This window comes from Rhagoletis pomonella, unplaced genomic scaffold, assembly GCF_013731165.1.
Source record: "Rhagoletis pomonella isolate Grant_MI unplaced genomic scaffold, Rhpom_1.0 Rhpom_scaffold_00002, whole genome shotgun sequence".
In the NCBI taxonomy this organism is placed as follows: Eukaryota; Metazoa; Arthropoda; class Insecta; order Diptera; family Tephritidae; genus Rhagoletis; species Rhagoletis pomonella.
In genome coordinates, this window is record NW_023458556.1 from 114,273,759 (window position 1) to 114,293,374 (window position 19,616).

General features: G+C 39.8%; 2 protein-coding genes and 1 long non-coding RNA gene across 4 annotated transcripts in view; 2 read left to right on the top strand and 1 right to left on the bottom strand.

Moving 5' to 3' along the window:
- The first annotated feature begins 256 nt into the window (after positions 1–256).
- Positions 257–3,013, top strand: LOC118734359. The gene is made up of 2 exons (XM_036464083.1): positions 257–1,674; positions 1,834–3,013. The coding sequence occupies exons 1-2, from the start codon at positions 1,201–1,203 to the stop codon at positions 1,864–1,866; spliced, it is 507 nt and encodes a 168-aa protein (XP_036319976.1). The 5' UTR covers positions 257–1,200; the 3' UTR covers positions 1,867–3,013.
- Positions 3,014–15,815: 12,802 nt separating this feature from the next.
- LOC118734360 (probable RNA 3'-terminal phosphate cyclase-like protein) lies at positions 15,816–18,697 on the bottom strand. 2 transcript variants are annotated; one of them, XM_036464085.1, is made up of 5 exons: positions 18,372–18,697; positions 17,562–18,308; positions 17,351–17,507; positions 17,102–17,295; positions 15,816–16,362 (listed from the first exon to the last, which is right to left on the bottom strand). In XM_036464085.1, the coding sequence occupies exons 1-4, from the start codon at positions 18,432–18,434 to the stop codon at positions 17,117–17,119; spliced, it is 1,146 nt and encodes a 381-aa protein (XP_036319978.1). In that variant the 5' UTR covers positions 18,435–18,697; the 3' UTR covers positions 15,816–16,362; positions 17,102–17,116. The 2 variants fall into 2 exon arrangements, with proteins under 2 accessions (XP_036319978.1, XP_036319977.1); XM_036464084.1 differs by lacking the exon at positions 15,816–16,362 and having other exon boundaries at positions 17,036–17,295.
- Positions 18,698–18,766: 69 nt separating this feature from the next.
- Positions 18,767–19,616, top strand: part of LOC118734361 — a 3,033-nt gene continuing 2,183 nt past the window's right edge. Inside the window, exon 1 of the long non-coding RNA XR_004992387.1 lies at positions 18,767–18,811. This is a non-coding gene — a long non-coding RNA (uncharacterized LOC118734361). The remainder of the gene's footprint in view (positions 18,812–19,616) is intronic.

Below are 19,616 nucleotides of genomic sequence, written 5' to 3' on the forward strand. Positions count from 1 at the left end.
TGTTCGCAGCAGCAATAGATATGCGAAATATAAATGTATGATATCTCTTTATATGTATAACACAATACGCATGTATGTAGATATTTATGTATATTGATACTCATATGAACTCTAAACTACCTTTTCTAACCACTGGGTTTAAATTAGTGTAACAGTAGAATCATTCGATTTTTTACCAGCGTACGAGCATAAGCATTGCACTTGTTATTTTATTTTGCATTTCCTTATCACTAACCTTCTGCTTATTATATTTATTGTTGTGGAAATTATCTCAACTAACTGTGTACAAATATTTTAAGCGACCGGTTTGGGTACAATCAATTCGTTCACCTAAACTCATTTCACTTCTACTTTGGCTTTGAAATAAAGAAAACGCTTCGCATTTATATTGGAGACACATCGGTGTTTCAGTTATATTTGGAACTTTCTCGCCCTAAATTTTTCGCTGAAAGGATTAAGAAACGACTTAATCCTCAAACATTTGGTGACCCCGACATGATATTAAAATTTTCGCATTTTAATATTTCGTGATCGTTTGCCAAGTGGAAGTAATCTCGGTTCGCATATTTGTATGTACAACAGCTTTCGACATACATTTTCGTTGCCATCGAGTGCATCCATAGGTTCAGTTAATAGCGCACATAATATATCGCGGATATTTCTCCACCGAAACCACAAATACTCGATTCGTTTGCTTAAAAATGTCAAAAAAAGTCTAAATCGGTCGACGAGAGCGTTAGTCTAGCGTGTGATATCGCGTTTTACAAAAAGGAATGTAATTCCCTTCAACGGCAGCTGGATGATCTCAATACCTTTTTGACAAATGATCTCTTAAAAGGTTTGGATGAAGCAGATATATCGGCTCGGCTTAAGCATGCGGAACGCATGCAGTCAAACTTTGAGAATGCTCGCTCAGCCCTAAAGCGACTGGACAGGAAGGAATTCGAGTCGGATTCGGACGAAAACTTTTGCAAGGCATATATTGCGGTTGAAGCGAAACTCAATCGTTAACTAAAGTCTAAGCAAAGGGCATGTGGCGCTCACTCATCGACTCTACGAACCTTCCCCTGGGAAGAAGCTGCGGTACAGCCTCCCCAACGACGGTCCAGGCTACCTGAGCTGAAAATTCCAGTTTTTAGCGGCTCATATCTCGATTGGCCATCGTTCTTCAGTACACTTACTTCAGCAATAGATAAGGACATGGAGATGTCCAAATTGGAAAAAATGCAGTATTTGATCACCACCCTCGATGGAGCAGCTTTAGATACCATCCGCTCACTTGAGCCCACGGAAGGAAATTATAGCAAAGCATTAGATTTACTAAAAGGACGTTTTGATAACAAATTGCTTATTTTTCAGGCTCACATAAAGGCAATTTTCGGGCTACAAGGTGTAGAGGTGGGCATTTCAGGCGGATTACGAAAATTAAGCGATCAAGTAAACGCGCATCTTCGGGCATTGCAAACTTTGGCAACTACGGAAGAAATCTATAATGGTTTACTCATTCATCTCGTGACGAGCAAACTAGATCTACACACGCACGAAAAATGGGAGGAGAACTTGTCTGCTCAAAAATTACCGACCTGGCTAGAGATGTCAACGTTTTTGGAAAAAAGATGTCGCATGGCTGAAAATTTGGAAAATGCTATGGTCAATCAGACACCTAGCAAACAGGTGGGCAGAAATTCAGCTCAATCAAAATCAAAAGCAAATGTACTAGTTGCAGCATCTAGTATAAAATCAACCTCACTTTGTGTTTTCTGCGATTAAAAGGAGCATTTTATTAATGTTTGTACTCGTTTTTTAAATCTTTCACCATAATTGCGCTATAAGGAAGCAAAAAGATTTCACTTGTGCTTGAATTGACTTCGTAAGGGCTACACTGTCAAGCAGTGCAAATCGGGCAACTGCAGGCATTGCCAAGCAAAACATAATTCGTTGTTGCATATAAATGGTAGTCAAGACAGTGGACCGACATCAAGCTCGCCCACAGCTGTCACAAACAGCCAATCATTAGCTCAACAGTCAACTTTAGTTACGTCATTAGTTGCCGGCCCTACACCTATCGTGTTGAAAAATCGTTCCAACAATTTGTGCTATTAGCGACGGCCATCGTTTTAGTTAAAAATCGTGCAGGTACACTAGTTCCATGTCGAGCCATTTTAGACTCCGCACCTCAACTTAATTTCATTGCAACTCGACTTGCGAATCAGCTTCAACTTCGTTCCTGTCACTCACCAGTTTCAATATCTGGTATCGGAGAAGCGAGTATCATTGCCGATAGGTGTGTTGACATCTTTGCTCAAGCGAAAGATGGCAGCTTCTCAACATCGTTTGCAGCACTAAATCACACGAAGCATAACCGACTATCAGCCAAACTTTGATATCAAAGTCGACGGCTAGAACATACCCAATAACATTAAACTGGCTGATCCCACATTTTTCAAGGCAAGTCGCATTGACCTTTTGATTGGAGCTGAACTTTTCTATGACCTAATTTGCACTGGGCAAGTTAGGATACCTGACCACCTTCCTACGCTACAAAAAATTAAGTTGGGCTGGGTGGTTTCAGGAGGCGTATCGCACTTCAGTAGTCGCTCCACAACTCTTTCGTCCTTCAGAAATCCAAAGCCACTAGGAGATAGTAATGACATACTGGCAAGCATTGTCACGCGCTTTTGGGAGGTCGAAAATAGATTCGCCGCAACCCCTAGCCCAACCTTGTCAGATGAAGACGTTTTCTGCGAGAAGCATTTCGTACAAAATCTCGTTCGTCTGCCATCAGGAACGTATTCAGTAAGGCTACCTCCTAAATCTAATTTCGATATTCTCGGTGACTCGTACGACCTTGCTTTACGGAGATTCAAGGCACTAGAAAGAAAGCTTCAAGAGATCAACCCACAAAGCGTTTATACTCAGACTTTATGCAGGAATACATGGATCTTGGTCACATGTCATTGGCTTTATTACTAGCAGGCGTTCCGGTTTACTACCTACCCCGCCATTGTGTTCAAAAACACCCCCCCCCCCCCCGAAATTCTAAAAAATTATGTTTTTGTAACTCACAATACAAAGAAGAAACTATGAAAATTAAAGTTTTGTTTATTATATTGTGTATGCTATTTCCATATAATTTATTTTCTTATTTCCTTTATTGTTTTACTTATTATCACGATCATCATTATTATCATCATCACCACAACAGATATACTACACTGACATAAAAATTGCTTGAAATTTCACCGGATCTGGCGGTTAAGTCGAGATTGGTGCATTTATTTTGAATTAATAGTGAATAAATATGTTTGTATAAGCACTATTATAGAACATTGTCTGTCCGCTGATTAATATTACTTATTTACTGGCAAATTTATACTATGCTTTCGAGTAAAATTTCACTGAACGTCTCGTCAATTTCAGGGTTGGTCAAAACCGTGCATACTTTACCGTCCTGTCCATTAAAATTTCATTGTATACTTTTTTGCCAATATATGTTGTCGAAAATAACTTTTTCAAATATGATTTATTTAGAACTGATGATAATTGACAATAGGTAGAAATATAATGCATAACTCTATAGTAATATTTTAAATATCCTGCCACTATTAGAAAATCAACTGCTGTGTAAGCAGCGCATTAAAATTATCTAAATTTACGTCAATTTTAAATGAAGCAATATTTCTTTCGTAATTAAAATTAAATTTTCTGATGCTTAAGTCGACAGTTGTAATTTTTGATGAGATGTAAAGCTTTATATCGTCTTCGGTAGTGTCTCTCGAAAATCTAGAAACAAAGATTGACTTCGTTGGCGGAACCACAACTAGTTTCCTCGTATCAGACTGGACTACCGGTGGAGGGGGTTAAGTTTCTGCATTAGTAGTTGAGGATAGGGAAGGCGGTGGAGGCTTTGAAGATGATGCCACCACTTCAATGGGGGAAGGGGAAGATACTTCAGGCTCTTTATTATCCGAAGCAGATTTCCTTACACGGTCTTTTGAGGCTGAGGATTCTGATGCTGGAGGACACGGAGAGGATAAATTAATTAAGTCCGTCGGAAGATTATTCTGACGTGCAACGGCAGCAATTTCCTTAGATGGACTATGAAGACGCTTACGTTTAGACACACGGATATCCTTAACAGATTGCAAGGTATCTAAACATTTAAACATATTTTGATAATGCTTAAATTTTTCTGTCAGTACCGACAATTCTCTTCCTATTTCTGTAAAACCATTTCTGGTTTGCCTAAATAGCTTGAAAAGATCAACTTCGGTTGACCTGCACTTTACGCAAGACCAGCGGAGGCCCTTGCCATCATTAATAGCGTCCAGAATTCTTCCCGTCAAACCAGCACATTTCAGATGGTAAATACCATCACACAGCCAGCACGATAAGTAGCGTTCAGAATCGCTTTTAATTTGGCAAGTATCAAGATCACTCTTCATATTGAAAGATTTATGTAATACACTCGTTAATAAAAGACAAACAAAATAAATTATAACAATTAAGGAGTTGATGTAAATAGCTTTAAATAAATGTAGCGAACAGTTTGAGTATCACTGTAAGTATGACACTTAATAAACGCAACGCAAACAGCTGTGACAAGAATTACTAGAAGAAGTAAACAAAAAGAGTAGAACAAATGTGCAAAAACAAAATGAAAGTTAACTACAAAGGATACAACAATAATGATAGCAACAAATGACTCGGCAAAATTAAAATGTATGCTAGTGACATTTAAATAAATTTACTTTAATATAAAACCAATAACTTTCACTTAGCTTCAATTATTTCACACTCTGAAGGTGAAGCAGCTACTTCGACGAGGAGAGTTTCCTATTCGGAAATTGTGTTCGAATGAAGCTGACGTTCTTAAAGATGAAGATGAGCAAGACTGCGAACAATTCTTGAAGTTTCATGATGGTACCGATGTTACAAAGGCGCTCGGCCTTGTGTGGGACCCCTTATCAGACAAATTTCTGTTTAGCTTAACGCCAATTTAAAATTCGGGAAAAATCACAAAACGTTCGATTCTCTCGGTAATAGCGCGGTTCTATGATCCACTTGGGCTAATTTCGCCTGTCATTATAAATTTGAAGGTATTTATGCACGGCTTATCGAAAGAAAAGTTGGATTGGGACGAAAGTTTGCCGTAGTCCCTGCATTGTACATGGTTGGATTTGTGCAGTCAACTATCCATCGTTAGCAGCCTTCGCTTCCCACGCTTCGTACTCGCTATGTAGGTACGTGTACAGCTCCACGCATTTTGTGATGCCAGTTTATCTGCTTACGGTGCTTGCATTTACACCCGTATTGAAGATCAAGGTGTCATAAAAACGAATCTTCTGAGTTCCAAGTCGAGAGTGACACCATTGAAAGCTATCACCGTCCCGAAACTCGAATTGTCAGCCGCATTGCTGCTGGCAGAATTGGTCTCAAACATTTTGGAAAATAGTCAGCTATCTTACGAATGTCATTGCTGTACGGACTCAATGATTGTTTTATCATGGCTGCGGTCTTTTCCTGGAAATTTTAACATATTTGTTTCCAATCGCGTAGCTCAGATTCAATCCCTTACATCGGGCATGACATGGCATCATGTTCCTACTGATCTAAATCCTGCGGATATTCTTTCACGTGGTTGTGCTCCAAAGGAGCTTCTAAATAACTTTCTTTGGGCAAATGGTCTTTCATTTATCCATACAGATTCATCGCACTGGCCAGGAAACATGGATTTCTTGACTGATCTTCCCGAAAGACGACGCCGTGTTCTAGTTACAAGCCCTCGAATCGATGCAACTATTGATTGCAAATTTCAAAATTCATTCGGCAAGCTACAACGCAATGTACCATCAACTGGATCGCTTACTGCCGATGACGTAGAATGTGGTACATTATTGTTAATCAGGCATATCCAGCAAGTGTACTTAGCAAAAGAATACAAAATACTTAAGGAAAATAAACAGCTACCTTCGTCTAGCAACCATTTCTCTCAATCCATTTGTCGACGAATTTTGTGCACTTCGCGTTGGAGGACGACTTCATCATTCAAATTTGGACTTCGAGGCAAAGCATCCGCTTTTGCTACCAAAGAAGCATGCAGTCACCAACGCGCTCATTGAATTTTATCATCGAAAACTCTTGCATGCAGGACCATAGAGTTTGCTAGCATCGATCCGACAGCAGTATTGGCCTATTGGTGGGCGCAAACCAGTCGCTAAAATTGTCAATAAATGCATAAAGTGCTATCGCCTAAAGCCTCGGGTATTACAGCAAATTATGTCGTTTCTACCAAAAGATCACGTGCGGCCATCCAGAACATTCCACACCACCGGGATTGATTACTGTGGACCATTTCATTACAAACACACTGTGCGCAACCGACAGCATGTCAAATGCTATTTATGCATTTTTGTTTGCTTTGCGACGAAAGCGACTTATCTTGAGCTTGTTCAAGATTTATCGAATCTATTATTAATCGCAGCACTTAAGCGTTTTATCAGCATTAGAGGCAAACCGAGCACCATCTGGTCTGATAACGCAACAAGTTTCGTAGGAGCGAAAAATGAGCTGGAGAAGCTGCGAATTTATTTTTTAATCAAAATCACAACAAGGCAATAGCAGAAGCTTGCATTGAAAATCATATAGACAGGAAATTCATTCCACCTCTTTCGCCGCACTTTGGTGGTTTATGGGAGGCTGCGGTCGAATCCGCAAAACTTAATTTTTATCGGACCGTTGGCATCTCCATTTTAACTTTTGATGAGCTTCGCACTTTGGTCTGTGAAATTTCTGCTATTTTAAACACACGCCCCCTCTGTCCAATTACAGAAAACCCACATGATCTTGACGTGCTTACACCAGTGCATTTCTTCATAGGTGGACCACTCGTAGCTATCACCGAACCTAACGTAACACATTTAAACATGAACCGCCTTAGCCGATGGCAGCGAATTTGTCAAATGCAGCAAATCTCCTGGCAAAAGTGGAGCACTTCATATTTATCACTGCTACAAGAGAGGTCTAAGTGGCGTACATCTACCCCAAATGTACAGCAAGGTGCTATGGTGCTTCTGAAAGACGACAACTTACCCCCCTTAAAATGGACTCTAGGTCGAATTGAACGCACATTCACTGGTGATGATGGATATGCCAGAGCAGCAATTATATGAACTGCAAGCGGACTTGGAAAAAGGGCCATAACCAAGATTGCTGTGCTTCCGATTGAATCAGACATGGTTGAAAGCCTACGCCTTCAAACGGGGGGAGTATGTTCGGAGCAGCAATATATATACGAAATATAAATTTATGATATCTCTTTATATGTATAATACAATACGCATGTATGTAGATATTTATGTATACTGATACTCATATGAACTCTAAACTACCTTTTCTAACCACTGGGTTTAAATTAGTGTAACAGTAGAATCATTCGATTTTTTACCAGCGTACAAGCATAAGCATTGCACTTGTTATTTTATTTTGCATTTCCTTATCACTAACCTTCTGCCTATTATATTTATTGTTGTGGAAATTATCTCAACTGTGTACAAATATTTTAAGCGACCGGTTTGGGTACAATTGAATTCGTTCACCTAAACTCATTTCACTTCTACTTTGGCTTTGAAATAAAGAAAACGCTTTGAATTTATATTGGAGACACATCGGTGTTTCATTTATATTTGGAACTTTCTCGCCCTAAATTTTTCGCTGAAAGGATTGAGAAACTACTTAATCCTCAAACAGTTACTATGCCCGACAGCTCCGCATATCTTTGTGAATTCACTTCCATAGTGCGCTCTTACTCTGCTGCTATAATTGCAAATGGAATAGAATCCATCGTTTCCTTCAAAATATGTAAAATCAAAAAATTTTACAATAAATAAGCAATTACGAATTACGAAAATTCGGGTTCCAGAATAGGGGTGTAATTCTTTGTTTGGTGCCGTCGAAGTATTAGTATCGGCAGCTGCGTTGTTGTCCGCATTGATCACTGCTGGAGAGCAAGAAGATGCTCCTTGCTTGAATGCATCTGCTGTTTGTGATGGTGTGTTAGCAGTATAAGAGTTTTGGCGTTGTTGTTGCTGGTTTTGCTTTTTGGGCTGTATGCAGTTATTAGGAGTGTACTCGTACGCAGAACTATCTAAAGTTTTAGAAAACTTTTACTGGTTTTGCGTTCTCGTACCCAAAAAACTTGCAAAGTAGGGGAAATTGGGAGAGTAAAATGTGAAAGAGAGCTGCAAATTTCTGCTGGAAAAAGTTTTCCCAGCTAACACTTGCAAGTAAGAAAATCAGCTGATCACAAACACATGTTTGTAAATAAACAAAAGAAAATATGGCCTTTTTGAGTTATTTATTGCAAATTTTATTATTAATTATTATATATTAACGAAAAAGTTAGTAAATTTAATATGCACAACGTTTGTTGTGTTTATTTTTCGCTAATTTGCTATTAATCTCCAGTTTGTTTACTTTAGTGTGTGCTGACTATGGTTGCCGTATGACATTTTTCGGTGGTACCATAATTTACCTCTATATATACCAAAATAGATTTAAATGCAGCATGCTGAATGAAATGTTGTTTTTCTGAAGTTTTCGGTTTTGGTAGGTTGATTGTTGAAATGAAAATTTTAAAGCTACATCTGTAGCTATATCTATTACATTGTTTTTGGATCAATGATGGGTGTTTGGAGGTGATACTCTTGTTTTTGAATGCGTCACCATGTGATATCGCAAATAATTATGAGAAAAAATAACTTATTCATTCCGATATAATTAATTTGTATTTAAAAAAGGTTTTTTCTTATCGAAAACTATTCAATTTTATAAACGCCAAATCGGGGGAAAATATACCAAACAGAAAATAAATTGCCAAATTAATCAGCAGTGGCAACTGTGCAAGTGATCAGCTGTTTCGAAGGTTGCAAGTTTTTGCAAATTTTGCGTTCTCGTACTTCTGTTGATATTTCGTCTCTTTGAGAGCGAATGCTGTTAAATTCTCAGAACTTTTGCTGCTAGATAATTTTGTCCTCTCAATACGAGTACACACCTATTGTCAAATATGCATTTCTTTTGCTTGCGCTTTGCATTGAGTGCCTGCGATCCTTAAGGGGAGCGCCCTCGACACTCATCCCTCACTTAACTACCATTTTGTATGTAAACAATAATTTAATTATTTTTATGCACACAATGTCTTATTGTTTATTTAGGTATTTTTCGCACCACGGTTTGATTTTTTATACTGCTGAGGGCAGTTTGCGACGACACAAAACTCCAATAATAGTTTAAGTGTGTCTTTCGATGTTAAGTATTATTAGTTACACGATAAATATGATTTTTTATGGAGCGAATAAAGAACACGTCTGTACTCAACCGCAACCGCAAATACTTAAGCGACATTTTTTTTTCAAAATTTTCGTTTTCATGCCGAAATGCATCTAGATGCTCTAGGAATATTTCCTAGAATATAAAGAATATATGTAAAAATAGGTTATTTTTTAGTATTTTATTAAACAGTACGGGCTTTTGGCTTTCAAAAGAGGAAATAAAAACCTGCTAATTTTTTTCACTTTCTGAAGTAATGCGTTTTTCGCTAATGCATAAAATAGATTTTTCATGTTTTGTCAGTGCCTTGAGATCTGCACGATTCGTTCCATTTTCAAAAATGAGTGTCAGATTAAAAAGCTTTACCTGTGGACAATAGAAGGTTTATTTTTTTTAAAGAGTTGCCACCTGTTAAAAAATTAGATTAAAATTTTTTTATAAGTTAAATGAATTATTAAGAGATGGGTATCAAACGAAATGTGTATTAACTACATGTAGAGAGTTGCCACCTGTTTAAAAAATCAAATTCCACTTGAATTAAAGAAATTAGGTAATTGAAATAGATAGGTATCACCATAAAGGAGTCAGACGAAAGAGGTTTAAGAAGGTTTTAGCTTAAAAATATTACGAATGGGGTTCATTCCCACGACAGCCGGTTCTACGTACCGGAATGACTCGGGTTTTACCCGACCAAGGGCTGTTGTTTCGGCGATCTAACCCCGTTTAGGTCGGCGAAGTATCTCAGAAGCTGTTCGTCCATAGGGCTACATTCGCTACGTTTTCTTCTACTCAGGGCTGGCATCGAGTCAAACCCAGGGCCAGAAACCTACACCTGCTGTGTATGCCAGAGACGACTACACCACAACTCCACCTCAGTCAAGTACAATGCTTGCAAGGGGTGGAGTCACCTCAGAGTCTGCTCAGGACTACGGACACATCGGCAGTGGACCACGCCTTTTGTGGCCCCCTGCTGCTCAAACACCTCCACGGCCAACCCCAGTCCACCTGAGCAGTCCCACACAAACACCACAGTACAACAACATAACACAATAGATCACACCACAACTGCTACAGACCACAGAACACACACAACCGCACCACCACCCACACGCCGCCGCCAACAACTCCTGGTTCCTCCTACAATCTGCACGGTATGTCAGACCAGGATATTCCGTTATGTGACATCAGTCAAGTGCAACACCTGCCTTGGCTGGTGCCACTTTAGGGCATGCTCAGGTCTGCGCACCACGCGAGATTGGACGAGGAACTTCGAGGGCCCGTGTTGCGCCGCTCGGTCGCAGACCTCAACTGCGACGCCTCCCGCCACCACCACAGGGCGGCAACCACCTCAGTAGCGCACACAGCCAACTGCGGCACGACCACACACATCCTTCACACCCCTCATCACCACACGTCTCCCGAACCACATGAAGCTCCTTCAATTTAACTGTAACGGGCTTCAGAGCAAGATCGAGGAGATAACCGTCTTCATGGGAAGGCATGGCATATTGATAGCTGCGGTCCAAGAGACGAAGTTGCACAGCAATTCAACACTGTCTGTATCGTCTTATCGAAGCAGACATCGACCGCAGGGATACTACCCTAGAATGTCAGGGCATAGCCATCCGGTCAGGCGATGTTGAGCTCGAAATATTTAACGTTTAGATACCCCCTGTCACCTGCTGCCCGGCAGGATATCACCCTGACATAGGTGCGCTCAAGCCTGTCAAACGATCGTAGGGGAACTGACTTGGCTGCGCAGATAGACGATTCGACATTCTGCACAATGAACGACGACGCACCCACCAGGATTGTGGGCAGCTGCTGCAGCTCGCCAGACATAACAACAGTCAGCGCGGGTCTGATAAACAGCATATTATGGCGACCTATGCTGACTTTGGCATCATACCATCTGCCCATAGTCATCTCGATCGATAAACCAACCGACTTTGCTTCCGCAGAGCACCGAACATATATCAACTTTTCTAAAGCTGATTGGAAAGGCTTCGCGGAATTTACTGAAAACACCTTCGCTGCTCTCCCCACACCAACCGACGTCCACCTTGGTGAACGTAAGTTCCGCAGGGCTGTCACCGCTGCTGCAGCTCGCTTCGTACCGGCAGGATGTATTACGGACCCACGTCCAAATTTCCCTGCTGAAGCGGCTTTTCTAGCCGATGAGCGTGATAGCCTTCGTCAGGCCGATCCCGGAGATACCCTTATCAGGGATCTCAACGCGGAGATTCGGCAACTAGTAAACGTACATAAGCGGAAGAAGTGGGAAGAGCATCTGAAGACCTGTAACTTCACCTCTGGTGTGAGTAAGCTTTGGTCAACCGTGAGGTCACTGTCCAATCCGACGAAGCACGACGACAGAGTCGAAATTTCTTTCGGCGACCATGCTTCGTCGGACCCGGAGCGATGCACGAGCTATTTTAGCCGGCAGTTCATACTGTATCCTGCGGTGGACAAAGCCAAACGTCGAGTGACCAGAAGGCTGCATAAACTGCCAAAAACCTGTGCCCCCCTTGCTTTCACTTGCGGTGAAGTTCAGGTGGCCATCGAGAAGGCGAAAGCCCCCAAAGCCATGGGTCCCGACGGAATATGCATGCTGATGCTGAAAAATTTGGGTCCTGCGAACATCTGGAAGGTGGGAAGAGTGGTCCCACTGCTCAAACCAAGGAAACCTGCCAACATAGGAGATTCTTATCGGCCGATAACACTCCTTTCCCCGGTAGCGAAGACACTCGAGGCCTTGCTACTCCCGTATTTCACAAACCACTTGACCCCAGCGAAGCATCAGCATGGTTTCCGTAAAGTGCACAGTACAACAACAGCACTTAACGCCATAAACACTCAGATAACTCGTGGCCTTAACCGTAAACGTCCCTGTGAGAGAACGATTCTAGTAGCGTTGGACCTGTCAAAGGCTTTTGACACTGTCAGCCACTCTACGCTACTAGAAGATATAGAGGCTTCCTCTCTCCCACAGAGGCTCAAACGGTGGTCGGCAAATTATCTGAGTGGTCGACACTCGTCGGTAATGTTTAGAGACAAATCGAGCAAACTTAGAAAAATAAAACAGGAGGTTCCACAGGGTGGTGTCCTTTCCCCGCTACTGTTTAACTTTTACATTTCAAAGCTCCCTCAACCACCAGAGGGAGTCTCGATTGTCTCTTACGCCGACGATTTCTCGATCATGGCGACCGGGAATGGAATTGATGACCTGTGTTCGAAAGTAAACGGGTATCTCTCCGAACTTTCTCGCTTCTTCACTGTCTAGCCCTGTCCCCAAAGACAAAGAAACGTTGCTGGCAACAAACAAGGCAAAAGGCCGGCCGGTTTTTAACTACGCAGCACCAGTGTGGTCGCCGGGGACTAGTAGGACGCAGTGGATGAAGCTACAGACAGTACAAAACACAGCACTTAGGATAGCGACCGGATGCCTCCTGATGTCACCAGAACACCACCTCCACGATGAGGCGAAAATGCTCCCAATTAGGGAGCACAACACGATGCTCTGCAAGCAGTTTCTGGTTGGAGCCACAGATGTGGCCACCCAAATAGACAGCTGCTTGCAGAGGAGCCCTCGCCAAGGCACGTCAGGAGGCATCTATATGAACTGACGGACGAAGTCCAGAGGTTCATTAAGCAGCCTCTGGACACGTCAGCTTACTGACAGACCCTGAACGGCATTCACAGGGACGCAGTCTCGAGTTATGTAGACTCTAGACCTGTGAATGCCGTTCTAGACACCCAAACACTGGACATCGACGCGACGGAGCTCCATCTGCCTCGGGAGACCTGAACAACAATAGCCCAACTTCGCGCTGGCTACTGCAGCAGGCTAAACTCCTACCTGAGTAGGCTAAATGCGGATGTGCCGAACGAATGTCCGGCATGCGGAGAGACCCCTCACGACTCGAAACATCTCTTCGCATGCCCAGAAAACCCCACAACCCTAACGGCGTCGTCCCTGTGGACTGTCCCCATAGAGGCTCCACGCTTCTTGGGGCTGCCGTTAGTGGAACTCGACGACAACGACAGAGATATCAACCGATCTGGGCGGGGTTGTTGTAGCCGCTACAACAATAACAACAACGAATGGGGTTGCCACCTGTTTGTAAAGTCGAATTTAATTAAGCTAAAATAATAATTACGTTAAACCATAAGCCATCGCATTTGTTATTTTATTACAAATACATACATTTTTAATCAGTGATTTGTTCTGATTACATTCCTTTTAAAATACTGGACTCTTAAATTAACTCAGGAATGTTTTTACTCTTCACTTATTTCTTGCTAAATATGTAAAATTTTTCATTTGTCTGACACTCATATTGATATACATATTTCAGTTACCTTAGTACCTTAATTAAAGTAAAATTGATTTTTTAAACATGTGGCAACCCTTCTACGTGTCGTTTAGAAGTAAAGTATTTTCAAAACTAGTTCAATTGATACCCATATTGTAATATCTAATTCATTTAACTTATTAAATAATTTTAATAAAATTTGTAACAGGTGGCAACCCTTTTCAAAAATAAAAAGCTTTATTGCACATCTGCAGGCCAAGCCCTGTCATTTGACTCCTCACTTTTGAAAATAGAACGAGCTATATGTACATACCAATGTAAAAGCCACAAGAACCCAAATTTTCAACTGCAAACTGCATTTACAGTGAAAGTATGAAAGTTATCCGAAAACTTGCATTTTTGAATTTAGCGTCCTCAATTTTACTAAGAAGCGAATTTTCATTTAAATCCGTCCATAATTCTATTTTTGCCCACATTTTATATGGCACTGTGTGTCGCGGTAACACTGCATATGAATGCATAATACGCGAAGACTTTTTCGTCATATCAAATCTGTACCGTTAGTTCGATTTTACAAAATGAGGTATCAAATTAAAGGCAATCGCCTGCGGATGTGTAACAAATCCTTAATTTCTCAAAAAGAGTTGCCACCTAATAAAAAAAAATTTAATTCAAATTAAATCGATTATTACACTATAAGTATCGATCGAAAGGTCTTTATTTTCTAATTATATGTAGTAGGATTGCCCCCTGTTTCAAAAAGCAAGTTCGACTTAAATAAAGGCAAAAAATTGAAATGTATATCCCGATATGGATGTCAGACGAAAGAGGTTGTGGTTAGAAAATATTTTAAATATTTTGCGGACGGTTGCCACCTTGTTACAAAGTTAGATTCAATACAAGCAATATACTAAATAAATTACTTCAATATGAATATAACGGGTGATTTTTTTGAGGTTAGGATTTTCATGCATTAGTATTTGACAGATCACGTGGGATTTCAGACATGGTGTCAAAGAGAAAGATGCTCAGTATGCTTTGACATTTCATCATGAATAGACTTACTAACGAGCAACGCTTGCAAATCATTGAATTTTATTACCAAAATCAGTGTTCGGTTCGAAATGTGTTTCGCGCGTCCGATTTATGGTCTACATAATCGACCAAGTGAGCAAACAATTAATGCGATTGTGACCAAGTTTCGCACTCAGTTTACTTTATTGGACATTAAACCAACCACACGAATGCGTACAGTGCGTACAGAAGAGAATATTGCGTCTGTTTCTGAGAGTGTTGCTGAAGACCGTGAAATGTCGATTCGTCGCCGTTCGCAGCAATTGGGTTTGCGAAACACATTTCGAACCGAACACTGATTTTGGTAATAAAATTCAATGATTTGCAAGCGTTGCTCGTTAGTAAGTCTATTCATGATGAAATGTCAAAGCATACTGAGCATCTTTCTCTTTGACACCATGTCTGAAATCCCACGTGATCTGTCAAATACTAATGCATGAAAATCCTAACCTCAAAAAAATCACCCGTTATATCAAAATTGCTTTGAAGAAACTTTGGCCCGTATTATGAGTTGCATTCGATCTTCGACTGTGGTCGAAAGTGCTGATCGAACGAATTTTCATTTGGTATTATGGCGCTCATTCGATGAAGAATAGCGCTATTGTGAATTTCGCTTGTTTAGGTTGTTCACAATAGTATATTTTCACCGCTGAGAAGCTTTGTTTACAAATCGAGCAAACTAAATAGTGTGCTTATAAAATTGTAAATTTGTGCAAATTAAAATGAAATAAAAAAGAAAGCGAGTTTATAAAAACGTGGTAAAAATTAGTACAACGGAGTTCTGGCTCAACGATTCGTCGGAGGAGAGAGCTTAGAAAACTGGCCAGGAGCAGAACAAATTTGAGAGAGTTAAGTGTAGTCTTTCGAATATATTTTGACATCGAATATATTTAAGAAATTTTGTGATCCAAATCTATTTAAAATATATTAAAACTATAAACAGTTCTATGATTTTGTTCTCAGAGATCTTGCCAACAGAGTATTGGCATTTTCTTTCATAAGTAAAACTAGCCTTTCGAGCTTGTGTTTAGTATTCACGACGTTAGAACTGCATAAAATTAATAAAAATTGTTTAAAAATAGTGTCTAAATCAAATGCAAAATCATAAATTTTTCACAATTTTCTGACACTTCGCTACACCAACGAAAGCAAAATTCTGGGCCCGAATCGCGGCATTCGTGATCGAGTGATTACTCGTTTCGAATCGAATGAAACAAAATGGCAGCTGCTTTCTCCACAATACAATTTAAACGAATGAAGCACACTCGCTATCGAATGCCGCGATCTCATAATCGAATTTCGATTCGAGTTACGTTCGATATCAGCGATTCAGGCCCTGTTCGCCAAAAAATTCGATGCTTAACGAAAATTTCGACACACTTGCATAGCTCATAATACGAATTTCACTTTCGATCTTCGATAGCCACACACATTTTTGTTGAGGCTTCAAGTATACGTTTATGAATTGTGTCCAAAAGCAACCATCTTGTTTAAAACAATAAAAATAAAGCTAAATAATACAAAGGTTACCTCTTTTTTTTTAGCCCATGTATGTACGTAGGCTTTTTTAATACACTCATAGTGAGTATTCAGAATCTCTTGGATCAAATTGAACTTTTTCTTGTGATACGATCTAATACATATACAGTGGTGGAAGAAATAATAGAAACTTTTTACTTTGACCAGTTTTGGCTATATTACTTTGTTTATTCGATGTTTAATGTTTTTGTATAAAAGTCTAGCGCAATATATAACACACACTATATAAATCCATATTTCAAAGTTTGTACAAAAATTATAAAAATTCAACAAATTTTAACAAAATCCCCCAAAAATTTCAAACTTTTTAATCAGATTTTTTTGAAAAATTTTGGTAATGCAGTTTCATAGCCCATTAAATTTTAGGAGGTAAAAGTGCAAACCGCAAGACACTAGAAAATCGCATTGATTTTTAATATTTTTTTTTGCTGACGCTGCTAGGCATTTCCTTCCATATAAAAAGAAATTTTGTGCATGGTCGAGCATACTTTATATGGAAGAAAACGCACAACACCGCCAGCTAAATAAATTATTAAAAATCAACGCGATTTTCTAGCGTCTTGCGGCTTGCAGTTTTACCTACTAAAATTTAATGGGCTATAAAACTGCATACCCAAAATTTTTCAAAAAAATCTGATTGAAAAGTTTGAAATTTTTGGGGAATTTTGATAAAATTTGTTGAATTTTTATAATTTTTGTACAAACTTTGAAATGTGGATTTATATGGTGTGTGTTAATATATTGCGCTAGACTTTTATACAAAAATATTAAACATCGAATAAACATAGTAATATAGCCAAAACTGGTCAAAGTAAAAAGTTTCTATTATTTCTTCCACCACTGTATGTATAAAAATCCATTTAGTTGACACGTTTACTAATATTCGTGTAACCGATACCCACGCATGTCATCAGTACTTTTTGCGCCCCTGGCAGTGCATCTTGTTCATCGTCACTTTTTGGATTTTCCAACTTGAATGTTATAGAAAAGAAGTCGCGCAAATTTTGCAGAAAGTGTATGGTATACGTGGAAAGTGGACCTAAATAGGGAGACTTATTAAAGAGCTATGTATATTGAATAAAACATCATTTTACCAGTCAAGAATTTTGAAACATTTTTCTGACTCAACGCCATGAATAGAGTAACAAGCCACTGATACGAAGAGTCGCAGCAACCTCCGCGATAAATTTCATCAAGCAACTTCATCGCAGCTTCACGGCCCAAATCTTCAGGTACTGACGGATCGTTTCCCTGCTCAAGTAATGCTTTTATATTTTTAATATTTATAACATAGGGAAAACATACATCATCTTTGCTATTTGATATGCTTTCTGCGGCGTAACTAACATCGTCTGTCGTCTCTGCTATTAAACAAATACCGAATCCAGGGGAATTACCAGACATTTTACCACGATTCTGATCTGTGTAGATGTACACGTCAGGCAAAAACTTTAGCATCACTCCTTTTGCTGCTTCAACCGTACGATTAGCCATTGCTGGCGATACTTTGCAAGCGTATACTGTGCCGCGTATTCGTTTTACCATGCCTTGTGATTGTAATTGCAGTGCCCGCAAATTTTTTCGCACAGGACATCGAAATTGGATTTCACCACCGCCAAGAGGAGGGACACCTCTACGTACTACTTTTAGCTCTAGTCCATCATCCACAATTAAGAAACGTTTTAAAACAGGTAGCGCTGACCCTTTAATGTGATCTATGGATGGCGAATCTTTGCTATTTGTAACACCTTTTAGAGTTGCGTTAATTGGGTTTTTACAGAATGGGCCAAGGGCTATCAATGCATCCAAAAAGTAGCCTATACCACGATACACGCAACAGTCGTGTTGCAATGCACCGCCATATAACAAACCTGGTGTGAAGAGTATTGAAGTTCCCGATGGATTAAGTTCAATTTTGGTCCCATTTGTTAGTTTATCAAGTAGCCGTATGAAACCTATTTCGTATTCTCGAAGACCAGGAGCCTTATCATCATCTAAATTAATATGTGTAATTTTCACAGGTTTTCCACTAAGGCAGGAAAGTATAAGTCGCTGAAAATATAACACAACCATCCGGTTCAAAATAGTGTACGAGTAATATTTTTCCAAGTTCACCTGTTTCAAGAAGTTGCTGCCTTTATAAATTAAGCTATTTCCCTCTTGTGCTATAGGTGGCATATTTTTACAAATCTGTTTAATGTAAATTTTTCAAAAAAATTAAAAACTGTAAAATTGTTTATATCTGGGGCACGTGTATTCAAACGTCAAAGCGAGTAAACAAACGAGGTTTGGCAGCACCGACAAGAAGTCCAAAAAAAAATCGATTATGACATCGACACATACACATACAATTTGTTTAATTCTCGACACATCATCGATGTCTATAGAGTGGAACGATTAAAAGCGAAACTTGGAAAAGTAGGTTTTTTCCCTAACAATCCGGACCGGATCCGGTAATTAGAGAATAGCGAAAAGTTTGCTATCAAAAGTGAAACAAAGTCCAGAAGTACAGGAACGCAAAAAATCACATTTCGTGCCCAGTATTTGAGAAACAGGTGATTCACGTGGTTTTTGTCACTTAAATGCAAACAGTTGGTAATTGAATTTCGGAGTAAGAGTCCGGGTAAAACTTCGTCAGAGTGCACCACGCTTTGAACAAAATGACTTTTGTGGGAGGGTAGAGGGGGTCCTACACATCACAAAATTTAACCCAACAAAATGTACGATAACAAACCATTTCAAACAAAGGGAAATCTTTAGCTGTTTGTATAACGATTTAGGGGTGGGGGCGGAGGGGGGGGCCGTGGATCCCCAAACCCCTCCTAAACGAAGGAGGATGAACGCCGCTTTATGAAAAGTCACCCCTCATCATACCTGCTCCCCCCCCTAAAAACCCCTTGGGAGCTGTTTTAAAATAGGGCAATTTTAGATTTTTGGCAAGTAAAAAACAAAGTTAAACTTGCGTCCGAAGAAGGGGGGCTGAACACCCTTTGCAGAGAACACCTACCTGCGTAGGCGGCCTTTGGCCGCGCTTAGGGATTATAACCCTTTGTTGTAGATTATTGAGAATAGCGCAGATTAAGCCAATAGATAAATGATAATCGAAATAAAATTGTAGACTTTTTATTTGAGAAAATATAGTTCGCTTTTATGGAACGTTTTTTATTTGGTGTTAACCGCTTGAAAAATTGTCGCTGAAAGTAAAAAGGTGTTCGCACGAGGCGATTTTGCGGAAAAAAAGTTGAATGGCTAAATGTTGGCTGGCGACCAACTTTGTTGAAAGCGATTAAATGAAAGGCCGTTCAACCAAAAATAGAATGCAAAGTTGGACAATGCAAACGCCTTTTTATGGCGAATATT

Coding starts and splice junctions, on each gene's coding strand:
- LOC118734359 (XM_036464083.1), top strand. CDS start 1,201: ATGGAGATGTCCAAATTGGAAAAAATGCAGTATTTGATCACCACCCTC. Junction 1,675..1,833: donor ATCAGACACCTAGCAAACAG/GTGGGCAGAAAT, acceptor TTGCGCTATAAG/GAAGCAAAAAGATTTCACTT.
- LOC118734360 (XM_036464085.1), bottom strand. CDS start 18,434: ATGCCACCTATAGCACAAGAGGGAAATAGCTTAATTTATAAAGGCAGC. Junction 17,508..17,561: donor TATCAAATAGCAAAGATGAT/GTATGTTTTCCC, acceptor TTACTTGAGCAG/GGAAACGATCCGTCAGTACC. Junction 17,296..17,350: donor TGTTTCAAAATTCTTGACTG/GTAAAATGATGT, acceptor CTCCCTATTTAG/GTCCACTTTCCACGTATACC.